At 44.8% G+C, this 18763-nt stretch overlaps 1 protein-coding gene across 3 annotated transcripts; it reads right to left on the reverse strand.

The window, feature by feature from the left end:
- Positions 1-3990: 3990 nt before the first annotated feature.
- Positions 3991-15858, reverse strand: si:dkey-32e23.4 (dynamin-1-like protein). Of its 3 annotated transcripts, XM_035435824.1 has the most exons (18): positions 15702-15858; positions 14040-14163; positions 13118-13259; positions 12754-12792; positions 12445-12491; positions 12102-12173; positions 10905-10991; positions 10581-10743; positions 10185-10305; positions 9404-9742; positions 8852-8972; positions 8283-8438; positions 7863-7952; positions 7609-7707; positions 7374-7508; positions 6880-6989; positions 6353-6512; positions 3991-6176 (listed from the first exon to the last, which is right to left on the reverse strand). In XM_035435824.1, the coding sequence occupies exons 2-18, from the start codon at positions 14139-14141 to the stop codon at positions 6120-6122; spliced, it is 2040 nt and encodes a 679-aa protein (XP_035291715.1). In that variant the 5' UTR covers positions 14142-14163; positions 15702-15858; the 3' UTR covers positions 3991-6119. The 3 variants fall into 3 exon arrangements, with proteins under 3 accessions (XP_035291715.1, XP_035291716.1, XP_035291717.1); XM_035435825.1 differs by lacking the exon at positions 12754-12792; XM_035435826.1 differs by lacking the exons at positions 12754-12792; positions 13118-13259; positions 15702-15858 and having other exon boundaries at positions 14040-14164.
- Positions 15859-18763: the final 2905 nt, after the last annotated feature.

The raw sequence follows: 18763 nt of genomic DNA on the forward strand, positions 1-18763 counted from the left end.
TCCTTGCATCTAAACTGCTGATTGGTGACGCATATGGTGCTGGCATTGGTTTCCTTGGGACTTGGGTATTAATTTGGATGGGTGGGAGTATCTGTTTCATGCATCACTCGGTTGGCTGTGATTGAACTCTCTTTGAAGTTGAGCATCACAGCTGAAGTTTCCCACTTGTTCCCACAGTTCAGTGCCCGTACGCCCCCTCCCCCACCCTCCCTACACACACACACACACACACACACACAAAATGTTCACACCACCTACCCCCTCCCGGCACAGAGGTACGATCCATCAGGATTCTAAACAAAACTATTTCCGCAAAGCCTGACATTTAAATTCCTGCTGGCATTTTCACAGAACGGATGCCCCGGGAGGTGGGGTTGAGTGGGGTTGGGTGGAGGGGGGGGGGGGGGGGGCAGCATCAGAATCTGTCAACTGGTCTGCAGCGTCCAGCGTGCCTCATCACCGTCTGGTCAGAATGCAGCCGCACGGAATGGGGGGATCGCACCACATGGCAACCGAGGATCCGATCTGCATACCCAGCAACCAGGTCTCAGCACTTTGCTCCGCGCATATCTAATCAGCGACCTGAGGTCACAGCAGCATCCCACACTGTCCACAGTGTTTAGAACTTCCTGGCAAGGAGTCACACACAGTGCAAGGCTCCTCCTCCTCCTCCTCCTCCTCCACCCCCCCTGCCAATAACCGACTGTAATGACCTGTCAGCTTCGATTACTTAACGACCACAGTTCACGTTTAATTCCACACGAAGGTGCCTGTTGATGCAGAGGCAGCAGGGCGCTAACGCTAGAGGGAAGGGGAAAGAGTACAGGGACAATTGACTTTGGGTTGACTTTCGATCGACAATGACTTCAAGCGCACAGCTACACAGACAGCACATCTGTCAAATTCCCTTTATGGATCAGTGATAAGGATAGAGGAATCATAATTAGGCTCTGATGGGTGTTCCCTCTTCCCCCAGCATGAAAAAATACCAGTGACTTGCATGCATATAGTGCTGACTTCATCCATCACCAATGTGCTGCACCCTCCTAATGATATCTGGCAACCATTTCGACCCATAACACATCAGCTGTAATGAAAATGCTGAGACTTAATTGGGCAATTATAAATGATTGTTTGGTCAGATTGAAAGGTTGAGATTAATAATTTTACCGGAGCGCCAGGGTTAGCACTCTGCGTGAGTGGCAGGAGTTCATTAAGGACTGCATTCCATTGACACTGTCAAAAGATGCTTAGCACACCATTTCATCCCATAGACAGACCGGCTATCAAAAGATGCTTAGCACACTATTTCATCCCATAGACACATATTATCAAAAGATGCTTATCGCACTACTTATGTATGCATTTTTTGTTGTTGTTAAATAATAGATTGTCAATATCAATCTAAAATTTTCCATCAGTTTATCATTTGCGACTGGTTTAGGAGTGATGCATTGTACATACCGCATTGCTGTGATTGTGTGCCAGCTCTATGCCTGAAACTGAGAATTTGTGTGATTATCTCGATAAAAGTGACAACCAAATCAAAGGACGACGATGCTTTGGTGGGAAATGCCGAGGACTACACCTCTCGGGGTAAAGGGAGATCGAACTGAATCTGGCAATCCTGACAGGCCCTGTCATCCGTAGCTACCTTTGATGCCCCTGTCCAACGGGAACGAACGTGATGGATCGTCGTAATTTGGATTCATATTTTTTTTTCCTTCTATTCTCCTCCGCCAATGTAAATTAATGAGACAAGTGCAGGATTTCAGACCCGCTGTGAGAACTCGAGACATTAATGTGAAATTACCCTCACACAAATAGAAAAACCTACGATCAATGATTCATTAAAACCGTGAAAATATATCCCTTTGGGGGAATCCAAACGAGCGAACCCTCCAGAGAAAAACAGTATTAATTGAAATAAACATTATTTCAGGGGAAGAATATATGTATAAGGCTCCCACTGGAGAATGCAGATGATAATGCCAGACCAGTGAGTGTTGGTTGCTGTTGCACGGTGCATGCAGACGGCTCAGCTAGCTGTCAGTAAGGAGGAAAACACACAAATCAAACGAGAAAAAAAAACACCAGTGTGCCATAACAAGCCAATCAAGTGAAGGAGAGCAAGATGAACAATGTGCCTTAATTGGCGCATAATGATAATAGCTGTGATGAAAAACAAAAATGACAGTTGTTTCAGGAATTTGACTAATTGTACTCCAATTGCCCTCCTCAAATCAGTCCGGTTAGCCCGCCGCCTCCCGCGACGGTGCGGGGCTGACTGCATCATTACCGTAGCGGCACGCGGCTAACCGAGCTCCCGCTCTCGGGCTAATTACACAGTAAAACGGAAGCCCGGATCACCACAGCGTGCAGGCTCCAAACGAGCTCCCAGCCACTGCATTACCATGGCAATCGGCACCTTGCTTGTTTTTGTTTCTCGCTCACAGCTCACAGCTCACAACTCACAGCCAGCGCAGTCCCTCATGACCTCAATCATTAGCCGCCCTGGAAATCCGGAAAGCTCCACATTAGCCTTAGAACTGCTTATGGGTACTTAAGTTGACAAATGGCCAGGGGTCTGGAAGGCCCGAAAGGCCAGAAAGTGCCTTCATCACATTCAACAGGATCTATAAATTCGCTGATTAGCTGAGGAATCCCTTATTCGATTCGAGGAGTCTGACCACAGAATGATAAGAAGACGGGGTGGTTGATGAAAGAGATGGACAGAAGAGGTTGAAAACCGTAGGTCCGTTGCCTCATGGGATATTCCAACGTTTGACTATCGCTGCCATCTTAAATGCGGCCACCTACAGGTGAGTAACCAACCAAACGTCGCACCGTTCCACCGAGGCAAAACCGTGACGTTCTTCCTTCTCCGCCCCCCCTTGTCGCAATGCAGGAGCCGCGTGTTCCTTTTTTTGCGTGCAGTCATCGCATTTCCGTAGGCCTTCCTCGCTGCGGCCGACGGGAGAGTCAGCTGATTAAATGCAGACGTCTTGGTTCGGCGTGTTTGTGCATCCCATTCTCAGAATCCCGGCAAAACCACGAGGGAGCGAAGTTTCATTTCCCCGCCTCGTTGATGGGCTGAGTTCCACGATTCTAATCCCGATCTTGAGGCTCTCAAGAGGAAATTGATGTCAGCTGCTTTCCTATACCTGCTAGGCAAGTTTTTCTTTCTCCCCTCCACTGCTGACACTGTAAAAGTATCTTTCACTGCTTTCATCCTGTTCAGAGGTACCGTACCGGCGTTCAGTTTCTGTGGAGTGCAGACTCTCTCAGCCCATGCTGTGAATCTGCTGCTTTTCACTGCAGATGATTCTCCTGTTCACGAGGTTTGATTGAGTATCCAATTGAATACCGACCTGTATGAAGTAAATGTGTGGTTGTAGCATTGCGACGGACAAAAGAATGTATTTCTGGTTCCCCTTGAATATGTAATGCTGATTAGCATTCTTATTGCCAGATTACATGGTTGCTCAATTAATTGCATTAGGGCCAAGGACAATTCATTTGTGCAAACATTGACTGACAGCGACCGCATTCCCATCCATGTGTGGAGGTCAGATGATTATTCTAAATTTCCTACATTTTTATCCGTTTGCGCAAACACACAGGAGCCAAGAGACCCATCTCTTCAAGGACATGAACCTAGATCAGCATTAAATCAACAGCTCAACCACACCGAGCTTATCAGAAGACATTGGGGAGGAAAAACCCAACACGCACTGAATGACAACAGGACCAGGGCTGAGTTAATGGTCATTAAAACCTTATCGGAATTATGTCGGTCAGTTGAAGTCTATGTTGAGGTTTTGGTACTTGGCAGGTAACTATATGTCAGTTCCTCTGTGAAGCTCAGAACCACACAGGTCAGGTTTCAAGTGACTGGAACATCTGTACATGCAGCACTGGCAAGTGTCTATATCCAGCGGGAATTTTGTGATGAAATATGTATGAAAACAATCCACATAGACAATAGGCTGAGTTCTCACATGGTTTTAATGGTTCCCCTTCGCCGACACTATCAGGACATTGTTACACCAAGGAGTATCACAAAAATTGGCAGGCAAGCACTTTCAGGCAGTTAATTTATAACAAAATCACAATACAAAAATGCATACGCAGTCACACCTACACACATACCCACATAAATACAGACTGACACGCACTGCCGTCCTTGCTGTGTTGAAGGCAGTGCATCTGACAGATGGTCCTTTACGTCAATCTCTTATAGGATTCATTCTGCTTAACCAACGACACAATCAAAAGCACAAGACTGACCATTTCTATGTCTTTTGGCTTTGAGAACATGTAAGTTATATAAGGTAGAAAGAAAGGATGTACCAGCACATGGAAGGTACAATATTAAGATAATGTGTCCACCAATCCAAACATAAGTTATAACAATCTCATTTCCAGTGCATTATTACTAGTCAGTATATCCACAAAAGTCAATGAAAGGCTAAGATAGAGACAAGGAACATTCTTGGGAATCAACAATTATGATGGGACAGACGACTACATACGCAAGCACATGTTCATTTGCACCAACTGAAGGACTTCCCTCCGCACCAGGTTTTGATGGACCAGGTGAACCGCAGTATGAAGGGTCCAAAGTCCATGTGGGAGAGTGACCTCATTTAACTGGACTTCCCATCTTTCCCTGAGACACCTGGAATGAGTTCTATGGGCAAAATGTTGTGCAATGATTCACGGAGGGGCTCATGGGAAGTGAAGTTCAAAGTTCAAGTAGCACTCAACTTCTATGCACCCTTCATTGGAGTAGCTTTGCAAGTAACAAAAAAAAATTACAGATAATCTTGCCCCTTGTGCAAACATCACGTCGTAAATCCCACGAACAGCATCTTCCAATCTACTTTCACTACATCCACCCTGTTCCTTACACTGTTGGGATCCATAATATCTACTTTGGTTTGAATCTAACTCTACCAAACACTTCACAATAGTTTCTATGTTCACATGGTTGTTCATAAGCTCTTCAGTAGTATACAGTCGACATACGTCCATATACTGTTGTCCGTACACTGCTTTATAAATATAAAGGCCAGAAAAAACTGAACTGTGGTAGCTGCCCATCATATTACGCAATGCAAGCTTCGTGCATCACTTTATACAAGAGATACTTTCTCTTGAAAGGAGGTAATTAAGGGGAACTGGAGAGAAAGGGAATGCTCTTATTACATGGATATCAACCCCAACACAAGTAAACACGTCACACACCATATATCGCCAAGTTCTCTTTTTTTTCCCCAAAACCTAGCCTACACCTTATCGTTATGTCCTGCTTGGCAGAGCACTCAATAACAATAACATAACAACAACATAAAATTATAACCTTTAGTCGTACAAAAATATACCAAGAATAGTCCAACGACGGCGGAAAGTTTATGCAAGGTTACAGTTTTGTTCGAGACGCAGTCACAGAAAAACCCTTCAAAGCGTGGTCCCTTCACATCATGCTTCATGCTAATTGAAATACAATTCGTAATTAAAATGGTGTATAAAATGTGAGCTCATTATTCGGCTTTGCATCAGTAGTAGAACAGGAGGTTTGTTTATAGCACTTTCCCAGATCTTAATCAGTATCTGTTGTTTTGTTATACTGATCGCCAGTCACAGTACTCTGTGAATGGGCCTATTGATTGTGAAATCTGACGAGTATAACTAGCCTGTCACGGCCAGACATAGGATTAAACTTTAATGGCGTTGCGTTAAGCTTTTTTTCCTGATGATGGAATATGTTTAAGCCTGATTTCTTTTCAGTGGCAGAAGCCATCATTTACCTCCAAGTGTTGACCCAGTACAACACTAAGATTTGGTTATTCTGTTATGAAATACAAATCGTTGTTCAAGCTCAAACCAGGGAAGAAATTTTCCAATTGCCCATATTTGTTTGGCCAGCAGGACAAACAGACCCAAAATGCCTTGCCCCACAAACCGGACAGTTGGAAATGTGGGCAGGTGGTGTGCCTGTCAGTGTGAGATCGGGCGCCCTTCCACGTACACATTCTCTCTCACACACACACACACACACTAATGGACATGCCTCCGGTGAGGGCATGGAGCTGTCCTCCCGGGCTGGCGTCTGGCTACCACAGGTGGGTTTCACGGATTTCCGAGATGATCTGGCTGGCCTTCTGAAGAGCCTGTGCGTGGGGAGTCAAAGAGGGACAGAGCAGCTTCAGTGCCAAGGATAGCAGACCAAGTTCTGTTACCAGAGCGTGGCCATTTTAAACCACTCCTCAACATGGAGAACAGCTATATGCATCAACACACACACACACACACACACACACACACATGCACAAACGTGCACGCGTACCTCCAGCATGTGCGCGACCTCCGTCCTCTGCTGCGCCGTGTCCTGGGACTCGATGAGCAGCTCCTCCAGGAGGGCCTGTTTGTACAGCTGCCCCACCAGCTCGCTCTGCAGACGCTCCTTCACATGGTTCACCAGGAAGTGCATCACCGTCTTGGGCACGCTGCAGACGGAGAGCACAGGCACTGATGAGGATAAGCTGCTTGGAGTGGAAGTGGTCACGTCGACACATATAGTCTTCCATAATGGAAAAACTCTTGCAGGCTCAAGAAATCAAAGGAAATTTAAGAGAGCAGGTGAAAAGACAAACAACCAGTGGCATACGTGCACACACATTGAAAAATGCCCATCGGAAACAGCCACAGGCACTCTATATAAAAAAAATTCTTAAGAAGATTTGTTAAAATATCAAATGTTAACACACACATGCATGCACCAATACACGCGCGCGCACACACACACACAGACAGACAGTCACAGACAGACACATGCACGCTCACAGTCACACCCCTGACCCCGCACCCTCTGACCTGTCCTGGATGCTCTTGCGGACGATGAGGAAGTAGCACTTGATGAGGCGCTGGATGACCTCACAGTCCCGCTGCTCCCGAGCGCTCAGCCTGCGAGACACGGGCACAGCCTGGCACAGAGACAGGGTGCCCAGATCCATCACTGTCACCGCTAACAGCCTCTCCATATTATGCAATACATCACCTCACAATCCAAGTCAACAGCACTGCGCTGTCTGCCGTCACTGGCTAAGGTACTCCAATCTCCACCCGCGTGTGTACTCTGTCACAGGTAGCCATTTTCCGCTAGTTTAACCAACTTATCCGTTTGAATCAATACTTCAGTGTGTCAATACTTAAGTGTGATAGCTGGCTGGGGTGTGGTCATCTCTCAGGGTGTACTGGCTAAACACAGATGACAGCGGTCATGTGACAGGATGTCTCAGCTGAAGGGTGTGGCCGTCTCATTGGGAGTATTAGCGGGAGGGGTGTGGCCGACCCCCTGAGTGACTCACCGTGTCCAGCAGGTTGATGGCCTGGCCCTTGGTGGGGCTGCTGAAGTCGGGGGCCTTGCTCTTCTCCCCGGCTGCCTTCTCCTCCGCCGCCTTCTCGTTCTTCCAGCGCTTCTCTGCGTCCTGGAGGGTCTCCGTCTGGGGGGGAAGGGGGGATAGAGAAAAGGGGCACAGATGGAGGAGAGAAGAACTGAAGGAGGAAAGAGAGGGTGAAGCGGCCAGGCTCACAAGCGCTTACCTGCTGGCTGTTGACGGAAGCAGAGACCTGAGCAGCATCTGTGAAGTCCGGGTGCTTGGTGTTGATGTAGGCCAGCTCTATTGCCACCAAGTTGTGGACCTGAAACCAAACAAGCAGCCATGTGATATTAAAGATGCAGGTAAACCCAGTCACCTGCGGCATTTAAGATCACATCCCTGTGCAGAAGTGTACTGGGATTGGACTGGGATTTGACTGGGACTGGAATTGGACTGGGTGTGATTCTGCACTCTCACCATCTCGTTGGTGATGGGCAGCCTCTTCCTCAGTAGGCCGGTCACCACCTCCACGATGGAGTCGTGCAGCTTGGGGAAACGCAGGAGCTCCTGGCATACAGTGCAGACAAATGGAGATCGGTGAGTTAATGCAGGACGAGCACCGCTGGTGTAAAGAGTGCATACTCTAGTCTGTAACAGGGGCCTGTAATATGGTGTAGACTGTATCTGTATGCTCTAGGAGTATGCAGGTGTAGTATGTACCTGTGTGCGGTAGGAGTGTGCAGGTTTAGAATGTACTTGTATGCTGTAGTAGTGTGGCGTAGTATATACTTGTGTGCTGCAGGAGTGTGCAGGTTTAGTATGTACCTGTGTGCTGTAGGAGTATGCAGGTGTAGTATGTACCTGTGTGCTGTAGCAGAGTGCAGGTGTAGTATGTACCTGTGTGCTGTAGGCGGAGCAGTGCTGGACGATCCTCTGGAGCTCCTCGTGCACCAGCTCCACACAGCGCAGGCTGGGCTCCTCCAGCCGCTTGATCTGCTTCTTCACCAGCAGCTCGAAGGAGACCTCCGGCACGAAAAGAGCGGGGCGCGGGCCCTGCAGTGCGGCACACAAAGAGTTAACTCTCCTCCAGAGGACTTTTTAACACACACACACACACACACACACACACACACAAAGGCACAAACGCACACAAGCACATGCACACGTACATACACACACGCAATAAAAAACATGGGCAGTCTACTGCTTTATTGACTACGAGTCAAGATAGCAGAGACAAACTTAATATGTTTTCTATTGACCGTAATATATAGACTATAGCCATTTGGTTTAAAGAGAAAAACTTGCAAGCATAACAGTAAAGAAGCCATCTATACTACTGTTTGCTCTCTATCATCTATCACTGATAACAATATCTTTTCGGCATACTGTAATACACCAGACGGGTTGTGGTGCAGCACTGCACAAAAGTACACACGCTCGTCCCCACAGCAGCCGGGCGTTACCGTGGCATTGCGGATGGCAGTGAGGATGTCCATCTCGGTGAGGCCGCCCAGGGGGTCAATAGACTGCAGGGTGCGCCCAAACGTCTCGTGGAAGATGTAGCAGATCCGAGCTCCCCCGCACCTGCCGCGGGCAGAGGAGTTGGACTGAGTGTGTGGGTGTGTGTGTGTGTGGGCGCACGCGAGTGTGTGTGTGTGTCTGTGTGTGTGCACGTCTCCCCTCCCCACAGTGGCTAGCGGAACAGCGAGTGAATCAGCAAGTCGCCATCAGGGGAATTCATTCGAACGGGGTCAAAGGGTATAATTCACTTTGGTCTCATCCTCTGTGAATCAGTGGCCTGTGAACTGCTCAGAAGCTCTGGGGCAGAACCAGCAGCGGGGCACGGGTTCACGGCAAAGCACAGACCCGAAAACGAAACCTAAATCACACGAGACGGAAATTACAACGAGCGCTCTGTGATACAGTCGGCCTTAATCGTGACATACAATAGACCCCTAATGTGTATAAAAGCCTCTTTGTGGGCGGCGGATCCATCGTGTCCTCGGAAGACTCACAGCTCAGAGGTCTGGATGTGGCGGGCGGTGCCCTCGATGGTGCTGCAGTAGTCGGAGGCGAACTTGGTGACGATCTGCAGCAGGGTGGCGCTGTGGTCCTCCACGGGCTGGCCGTAGCCGCTGAGCCGGGCCTGGTACTGGGCGCTCAGCACCGTCACGCGGGTCTTCAGCTCGGGCAGGCAGTCGCGGATGTGGTGCATGAGCAGGCGGCTGAGGGCGCGCGCCAGGTAGCGGGAGCCGCTCCGCGACGCCAGCGACGGGTAGTGGCGCTGCAGGAAGGCCTGCTCGTCCCGCGCCGAGTCCGCCACGCTCTTCTGCGTGTTGATGTCGTGCTGGCTCCTGCGGGGGGGGGCGACAGTGGGGGGGGGGGGGGGGGGGGGAGGAAAGACTGAGGCCAGGCCGCCTTCGAATCGGAGCGGGGCTTTGTGATGAAAGGGCCACCGGTGAGTTCACACCGACTTCCTATTGACTTCAGATGGCTAGCCTCGGGGCTGTTTTGACGAATCTGCTGGAGTGAACTATTTCGGCGCGGAGAAATCTATTACGGTTCAGGCTTACTGACAGCATCTCATAGGGACAGCTGCACTGCGCTTTCACCATCTGCGTCGAGTCAAAATGCACTCAAAGAAATGACTCAATACACTGAGGCCCATTTATTTTCTCAAAAACCAAGGCTTAGATGACCACATAGCTTATTATGACTGACATTTCAAGGGTAGCGTATCTTCCCGTGTTGAGTTTTTTTTTTTTTATAACCAGAGTGGACAGTGACTGAACGGACCTGTTGACCACCCCGATGATGCCTAACCGAACCGGAATGACCCGGCCCAGCAGAACCTCCAGGGCATCCGTGCCGGCGTCCATCAAGTCCAGCTTACTGACCACGAGCAGAGTCCTACGACCTGGAAGAGAGGCAGGCACGAAGATCTGAGGGTGAGCACAGAACAGATTCTTATCCACCCACACTATGCCATAGGCTAAAACAATGAGCCTTGACAGTTTAGATGGCCTGTTCCCATCATCAAACATTAGCATGTTCTTATTCCTCTCTTGATACCAAGAAGAGAAACCCTCCAGACTGCAGCACAAAATATATTACCACAGTACAAAAAAGAAGCAGAGGAAATGACAGAATCGTGCAGCCAAAACCCCAGAGAGCAGACCAGGAGCCCCTCACCGTCTGGGTCAACCTCTCGGGCCAGTTTGAGGGCATCGCAGGTAGCCAGGTCGGAGTTGGCGGGCGACACAGAGAGGATGAGCGAGTTTGGGTTGGAGATGAAGGACAGGATCATCTCTTGCACCTGAGTTTCGATGTCTTCGGGCTGGTCACCCACGGGGACCTGGAAAAGGCGAATTTCGCTTGATTAAAACGTCAGTGTGGAGGGGACGTATTGCAGAGCGACGGTTAAAGAAACGCACGGCATCTTTTACGAAACCGCACGCGCAGAGAACGTCCAACCGCATCTGGGTTTGAATAACCTGTCAAGAGTATTCGAGTTACCTTGGTGATCCCCGGAAGGTCCACCAAAGTGAGATTAAGGACATGAGGAGAGAAGATCTTCAAATGGATGGGCTCTGGGCTGATCCCCTAAAGGAAAAATAAAAAGAGAAAGAGAGTGAGAGAGAGAGGGAGAAAGGGAGAGAGACAAACACAGAATGACCATCAGTCCAGATGTGACAGGCATCAGAGGTGCCAAAGTATGACGGTTATTAAAAATAAACAACAAAAAAAACAACATTTCCATCAAGCCAAGCTCCTACATTCTCATTACACATGTCGAGACCAGAAAAACTGGTACACCTGAAGCAAATGTGTTGATATCAATTCAGGCTGACAATGAAAACATTAGATGCTTTTTCTATTAGTTGAATTTGATCAGATGTTGCGTGGATTGGTGTTAATTAAGCTGGGTTTTGTTTCAAGCAAATATTTAAACTCCAAACACAGTGCCACTGAATCATTTTGTTGTTCGGCACAAAGTTATTCAAATTTGAACTGTAACAAAACATATGTTGTTATTTTTCAGTTAACCTGCTTTAGCAAATTAAATGAATTCTTAGCTTGATAGTTCAAACGTCACACACTGTTCTTATATAAAAACCTGCAAACAGATGTCTTTTTTTGCATTGTCTTCTATGTCTAACCTAAATCCAAATGCATCCAACTTAAAACCACAGTCAGCATGCTGAATTTCATTAGGCCAATACTCATCCATCACCAGATGCTTAGGATGTCATTTTTGACTTTCTCTAGTTGTTGTCTGCATTTCTCTATGCTGATGACATTATGTAATTAACGTGCAAATAAAAGCCCCATCTTTCAAAAATGGTTTGTTCGACTAATGCGTAATGTGATTATTCCTTCCAGTTAGCATGTTAGTCATAACAGCCCTACTTCATTCAAAAAAGATTTTCACAAATACATTTTTACATTAATTTACTAAAACAGTGGTATATTGCCTTCTCTCTTACCCATGGTCAAATCTCTTTAGTACAAAAAATGTTCTATATTTTGGCTGCATATATTATCATTTTTGTTTATAACTAGAGACAATAAAATTCTTGAAAGCCTGAAACTCGTGGCAAAAAAACACATTTTTACACCTCAATCCCTGGTACCACAGCAGGGCTTTAAAAGCATGTCTGCTAAAGACAAGCCAAAGCAGCTGGTCAGTAGATGCCTCAGTCTCCGGCTCACCTTGTTGTCCCCGGACATGCGAGCGGTCTCTTCCTCAATCTCCTTCCGGATTTCACTGAAATCTGTAAATATCTGAGTGGAAAAGAACACAGTCAAAGCCACGATATTATAACCGTTTTTCTTTACCGTTTGTGAACCGCGTCCATCTTCAATACTAAAAATGTATGTATTAACTGTATTGTAAAATTATCTGTACGTTAATAACCAGAGGAAGGCTGTTATCGGGAGCTACGGTACTGCCTCATGTGAGCGGGAAATAAAATGGAAATATGAGGGAAGATTACAGACGGGCCTACGCTGGACTGGAAATTGAAAGAGCGCAGACGGATGCCTCGGGCAGTACCTGGTTTTTACAGTGAAGGAACGTGCCCCATTCTTCAGCTTTGATCCCTTGAACAGAGGGAGAGGGGGATGAGCGCGCAAGAACTAATAAAGCAAAAGCCTCCACAGCACTGACAACTGAAAATGGGGTCCTGGTGGGGTTAGGCAGTGTTAAAACAAAATGTCATTCAGAAACTGTCACAAGCACAATAAATGATTTGCACCACTGAACTCTGGAAGATTGTAAGAAGCAAATAAAATAAATAAATTTAAAACACAGACAGGAAAAAGGGGACAGATCCATGCAGAATTAACAGACAGAAACAGACACCTGGGTAGCTGTTCTGAGAGTTTTGTTTTGTCCCATTTCCTAAGGAAGAGAATAAAAGACAAGGAAGTGGAGGGAAAATGTTAGCAACTAACAGAAGAACCCTACGAATTATTAATAGCTTTTGGTCACATGCAATGGAAGCTCTGACTATGAGGAGCATTATATTAGTCAGGCAGTGAACACTGACACTGATCCTGAACAAGGCTGTAATTCTTCATCTAAACCGATAAAGTACGTAGACCATTTTGTGCATTATTTATTCATAGTACTCAGTAAGTACACTTAAATATGAGCAACCCCACAGCATAGAGTGGAGAGCTCTAAAGTGCACCCCAACAGTAACTGTTTGAATGCGGTGTGATACCATTTTCTGTGTGCTTTCTTTCCTCCAAAGGGGGGACGTGGACGAGCTGCAACACTAGGGGCCTCCGTGTTACTATCCCTGACCCTCGGGGTAGAAAGTCTCGCCCCACCAAGCTCTCCAGCACCGAGCTCTTCCCACTGCTCTGTCATTGGAAGAAGTGTAAAACCCATGTAATACAGCCCTCGTATGTTACAAAATGTGTCATCATCTTGTTCATTTGTTATACACATCCTAGAGGGAAAAAAAACCTAATTTCACTCCAGGCACTCACTGATATACACTCCTGAAGATGTGCCCAGCTACATATCAAGAAAGGCTTTTGAGTCTTTTTTGATGCTGAAACTTATGTAATGTAAAAATAAGCCAGCATTCCCTATTATCATAAGTGAATTTCATTTTTCTGAGACCACTGTTAACTGCAGTATGTGTACAAAGAGAGGTCTTACATTGTGCCATCCTCAGCAATTCACAGGACATATTCTTAATTCTGACAATACATACTATCTGATAGCAATTATCAATCAGTATTTCATTTTCAAATAATGTGCAGAAAAAATACCTTTGTTTTCTCTGCAAAAAGAGAATGTTTAATTGTTCCGGTATAGACATAAAACAACAAAAATTATGTATTAAAAATAGATTGATGTGAAATACTGAATAATAATTGGTATAAATTTGCATTTTGATGAAACAAATGAGAACTTGTTAATTTGGACACTTGTGCATTCTTGTGAATTGTGGAAGACACGTACTGTACTAAACTTTGTACACATATTGCAATTAGTAGTGGTACGAAACATTTTTTTGCCAATTGTGAGTGGTGGCTGCTGTGTCTTTTTTTGTGATACGCACTGTTCTAGGGCTTTGTATTGGATAATGACACCTTATTCCCAAAATGGACCTTTGACCAGCTTTAACTGACCTGTGTCCCAACCACCACAATCTGGGGCAGATGAATGACCTCAGCACCAACAGTAAGGAAGACTTCCTGAAGCCGGTTAATGATGGGAATGAGAGTCTCCATCTCTGCCTGCCTGAAAGGAACACTGCACATGCGCAACAGAGAGAGAGGGGAAGGGATGGGGAAACGGTGGTTATAAATCCACAGAGAAATACAGGCAGACAATCTCCCTGATCCTGTTAAACAAACACTAACAGCAATGCCATATCAGGGATTGTGTACATAGAGAGTAAGTCGGTAAGCCAATTATAACCTGTTATTACAACCTCTTCCCTACACTGAACTCCAGTGATGACAGTCTTACATAAGGAGAGGGAATGCCATATCAGGGATTCAAAGGCACAGCGTGTGACCCAAAAGCACAACAGTCCTGCATCCAGAAAGAAGACTCACTGCCTACTGACAAGTGAGCTAGGCCCTTTGCATGATTCGGGTTAATGTGGGGGAAAATAGCGTAGATTGATCATTTTAAATATTTTGTTTCCCTCTGTAAAATATTTGGCTGGTATATTTTTTCTTTTTTCTTAAAAAGTGACACAAATGTTAGTCAAAAAGGTTTCAGACATCACAATTTTAATTCTACCACATTAATAAATAGCATGACAAGTTACGGTTCAGTTCAACAGTTGTTAAATGCACAATTGAACTCTTGCCTTGGCAGGTGTGTGTGTAATGGAAAAAAATGCTGGCAATCAGTGTCCATCTACAATGTATCTGAAACACTTCAATGGCAAGCTGAGCTATTTTCTGATTATTCCCAAATGCAAACTCGAAATTATAAATAGTGGAGTCCCTTTACTACAATACCCTGTTAATTCAAGAGAATTAATTCTGCAGTTTCTTTAAACGTTTAACGCTTTTTGTGTGTCTAATAACCCACTAAATAGACCACAGCAGGAAAATGCCTAGCTATTACCTTGTTAAGCAGTGTAGCAGTTGTTTTGTAGTTTGAACATACTATTCCCAATAAGCCGTTTGACGTTTAAGTCATCAGCACTTGCCCTTCCGAAATAAATATGTGAGTTTAGAATTGATTGTAAATGACAAGATAGCGATTCAATGAATCGCTGCTTTGGAAAGTGAAAGCAGAAGCAGTTTGTTCATTTTAAGTACCGAGTAGGCCAGCCAACGCCTTCCACAGCTCATATAAAAAGGTCATATTGCTTCACGCCAGCTTCCTGGTGTATCCATCTGAGACCGAACCCGAACCCGAACCCAAGGGCTTGACTGTTTTGATAAATTCTGACGCTATGTCAAGACACTGGGCTGTCAAGATAGCTAGCTGTCATCAGTCTAACCATAATTCGACCATAAGTATCCTCGCTGATATTGACACTCATCTAGCTGGATAAGGAAGCAAACAACTAGGACACGCATATCACAAATGTCGCCATTTAAAAAATAATGTTCGTGTAGCTTGTTGCCTAACGAGTCATTCTATCTGACAAGCTAACCAGCTAACCTTACTGAGATTGAACAAGCTGGCACTACCTAAGTCGAGAGAGAGTAGGCTGACGGTACACAACTGTAGCACGGCAATAAGCCAGCTAATATTAGCTAGCTATATGGATAATAATTAATGATAAAAATGATGAAAATAATTAATTATCTATTTGCTCTCACCAAACAGACACAGCTGCGAATTCTCGTCTTAGTCCTACACGACGGTGATCACTCCATTATTCCTTACAAAATCATTTTACAATAGTCAGGGACAGCTGCTGCTATTTCCCTTCAAATTGTACATTCCTATTGCAGTCTTCTTCTAAACAATTTTATATGGTTTTGACTATGAACTGCTGCCGCCTACTGTATCGGCGAACAATCGCCTTCATCGAGTAGCATCTCCCCAGCGAATCTCAATTTTTCGCCTGAAGACTCGAACTGTCAAGTTATCTCAAGTCACAAATCATTTTAGTAAATGTAATAATTGTGCTCAGATCAGATTTTTTAAAATCGAATGAAAGGGGCAAAACAGCGTGAAAACGACAGTGAAGTTCACTTCAGGAGACAAATGAAATAGGATTAATGGTGGTTTTGGCCGGTAGTACGGTGAGAGTTCCGTTCTCAACGTAAGACTCTAGGTCTCCATCTTGTATCTTACATGCAAATACAGTAAATTATTAAATGTGTGTCGAGCAGTGACAGTGGCAGTCATAATTCACATGAAGTCTTAACAATATTATGTTAACATAACCGTTTTCCCCCCAAACCAACTGATTTCCCATGCGGTCTATGCTCAGTAGAATGTTCTGTGTCAATTTCAGCTCTTATTCAACTCTTAACAGATAAAATTTGGTCCACCTCTGGGTTTTCTTTCTTCTCTGCTATAAACAAGGTAAAATCATACATACTTGGGGAACAAACTTATTTACAAGAAATCATTATGTCAGTGGGTAGGTAAAACCAGAAAAGTCAGCTCAATATATTTTTGACACAGCAGCACTCTTGCAGTTGGTACTATAGGATGCGTGGTACCAAATGTTTCTGAAAGAATAATAGGCATTTAACCGAGGCAGGTCAGTATCTGTTCCAGGTTATTCATTCTGCACTCCTTTAAAAGGTGGGTGGTGTTGACAGGCAATTCCCTCTCAGTAAATATATTGGTCCCATGGCCCATAATTATTACTTGCAATACTGGTAAGGTGGTGCTGAAGCAGCAATACTTAACCAATGAGAATAATTATGACAATATTTTATATTGTTCTCATTCTCAGACTTCACCCCTACGCTTAAATAGTCACAGATTGGTTGCCCTGTTTCATTCCAAGTCTTCAGGCATGCTGAGCTCAGTGTCCTTGAGGTTGTTGCTGGTGTTGGGAGGCCTCAGGATGGCCTGTGCATAATTATACACAGAAATAGATTAACCAGGGGTGCTGTCCTGACGGATGGACTAAGGTAGTGGTATTATTCTGAGAAAGCCCCCAGCATGGGGTGGCTGGGAGGGCTTCTTCCGGTAATGGCTGTGCACAATGCAATCCCTCTAGGCAGAGCTGGAGGGGGATAAAGGCTACCTGGAACATTTTTGTGACATCTCATGGTTGCAGCTGGAGTGAAATATGTGTGTTGGCAGTATATGGTAATGAAGTGTGGGGTTGAATCTCCAGTGTGAGTTTTCCTTAACATGACCCAGCTCAGATAGTGTGAGAATAGAATACATTTCTTCCAGTCCAGGACTTACTTCTCTTCTGAAGTTTGGCCCTCTACATTCTCTGAAGAATTCCTCTTAAAGATATCAACTACTTTGCTGAGGGTAGATTTCGTGTTCATCATCAGTCAGTCATCAATGATTCATCAGGTGATCTAAGATTCCAGCACAGAGGAAATATAGTGTTATATGTGTTGACTTGCAGAGTTCTCTGTTCTGCTTCTCACCTCTCTGTTCCAAAAAATATAGTAAGATCTGGGAAAAATCAGGTCATGGCTTGCAATGAATCTTGAATAATAAGACATTGTTCTGCTATGCTGGAATTCACCTTTTCGAGAAGGCAAAGCTCTCTTCACACTCCAATCTTAATGGTAATTCACTGACTGGTGCCCAGGGCTTGGAGAAAATCCTTGATTCTAAGGCTGCATTCACATGGTTGACATACTGCATACTGCTACCATGCGAAATGGATATACAGTGTTTTTCAATAAGACCGTGATGAAAAGGTCAGCCTCCATCAGCTCTGAAATCCGTATACTGCAACCCCCTACGGAAACTTTCGTCAAAATTTTCTCAAATTTTGTCGTCATGCCATAGCAGAGGGACAACCCAGATGTTGGTTTTTTGAAAGCAATATGGACTTTTGTTGTCCATTCTGTCATAACATTTCTTCATACCAACATTTTTGTTTACATTCTTGGACACACAGCTACTGCCAACGAGTCATACTATGTTGCCTTCACAAATATTTTAGACACAAGCCGGAAGTGAAAATCTGAAACCCAACCACTTCACTTCACCTACCCGCAACAGTAATTAAACAGCACTATTAAACAAGCTATCATTTTATATTTTTTCACTCTTATGTTTTCGATCATTCAGCATACTCACTCTCAGGCATATATATCTTCAGACAAACCAATATTACTTCAGACGGGCCTTATGAATACAGAACTGAGAAAAGCTGCTTTTATTCATTATGTGCCTCATAAATTGACCCATATAGGAAAACTCAAAACTGTATCACTTAATTAGCTTGGAGGGTTTGAAAATTCTTCTAAATGAGGTCTTACCGGATAAATACTCGTTTCCCTTAATCCATTCTGTTTTTTCTTTTCTTTATTATGCACCGATTGTTACCTTTGTCTTGTCATTGTGTGATTGTGATTCCTGTTTCAGTGTATTTTGTAATGATATGATTTATGTGTTGTTTATGTGTGGTTTAATAAATTTTAAAAGAAATAATTAATGTGAACAATTTGGAAAGTGCCCAATTTCCTGGACAATGAATGACATTACATCAGCATCTGACAATTCCTGATCTACATCATATTGTAGGCCAGTGGGAAGGATAGATCCTGAAAAGAAATAGATGTTGAGTGACATCAAATATTTGCATATGCTGTCATACACCTCTATCCAACATGCTAAAATGTGTGTAGTAAAACCAAGTAAAATGAAGTTTTAGGTTTCCCGATATGGTATATCATTGGAAAACCTGAACATTTGGGTAAGTATGTGGGGGTTGAGGATGGCC

The sequence above is a fragment of the Anguilla anguilla genome, chromosome 10, assembly GCF_013347855.1.
Source record: "Anguilla anguilla isolate fAngAng1 chromosome 10, fAngAng1.pri, whole genome shotgun sequence".
Classification (NCBI taxonomy): domain Eukaryota; kingdom Metazoa; phylum Chordata; class Actinopteri; order Anguilliformes; family Anguillidae; genus Anguilla; species Anguilla anguilla.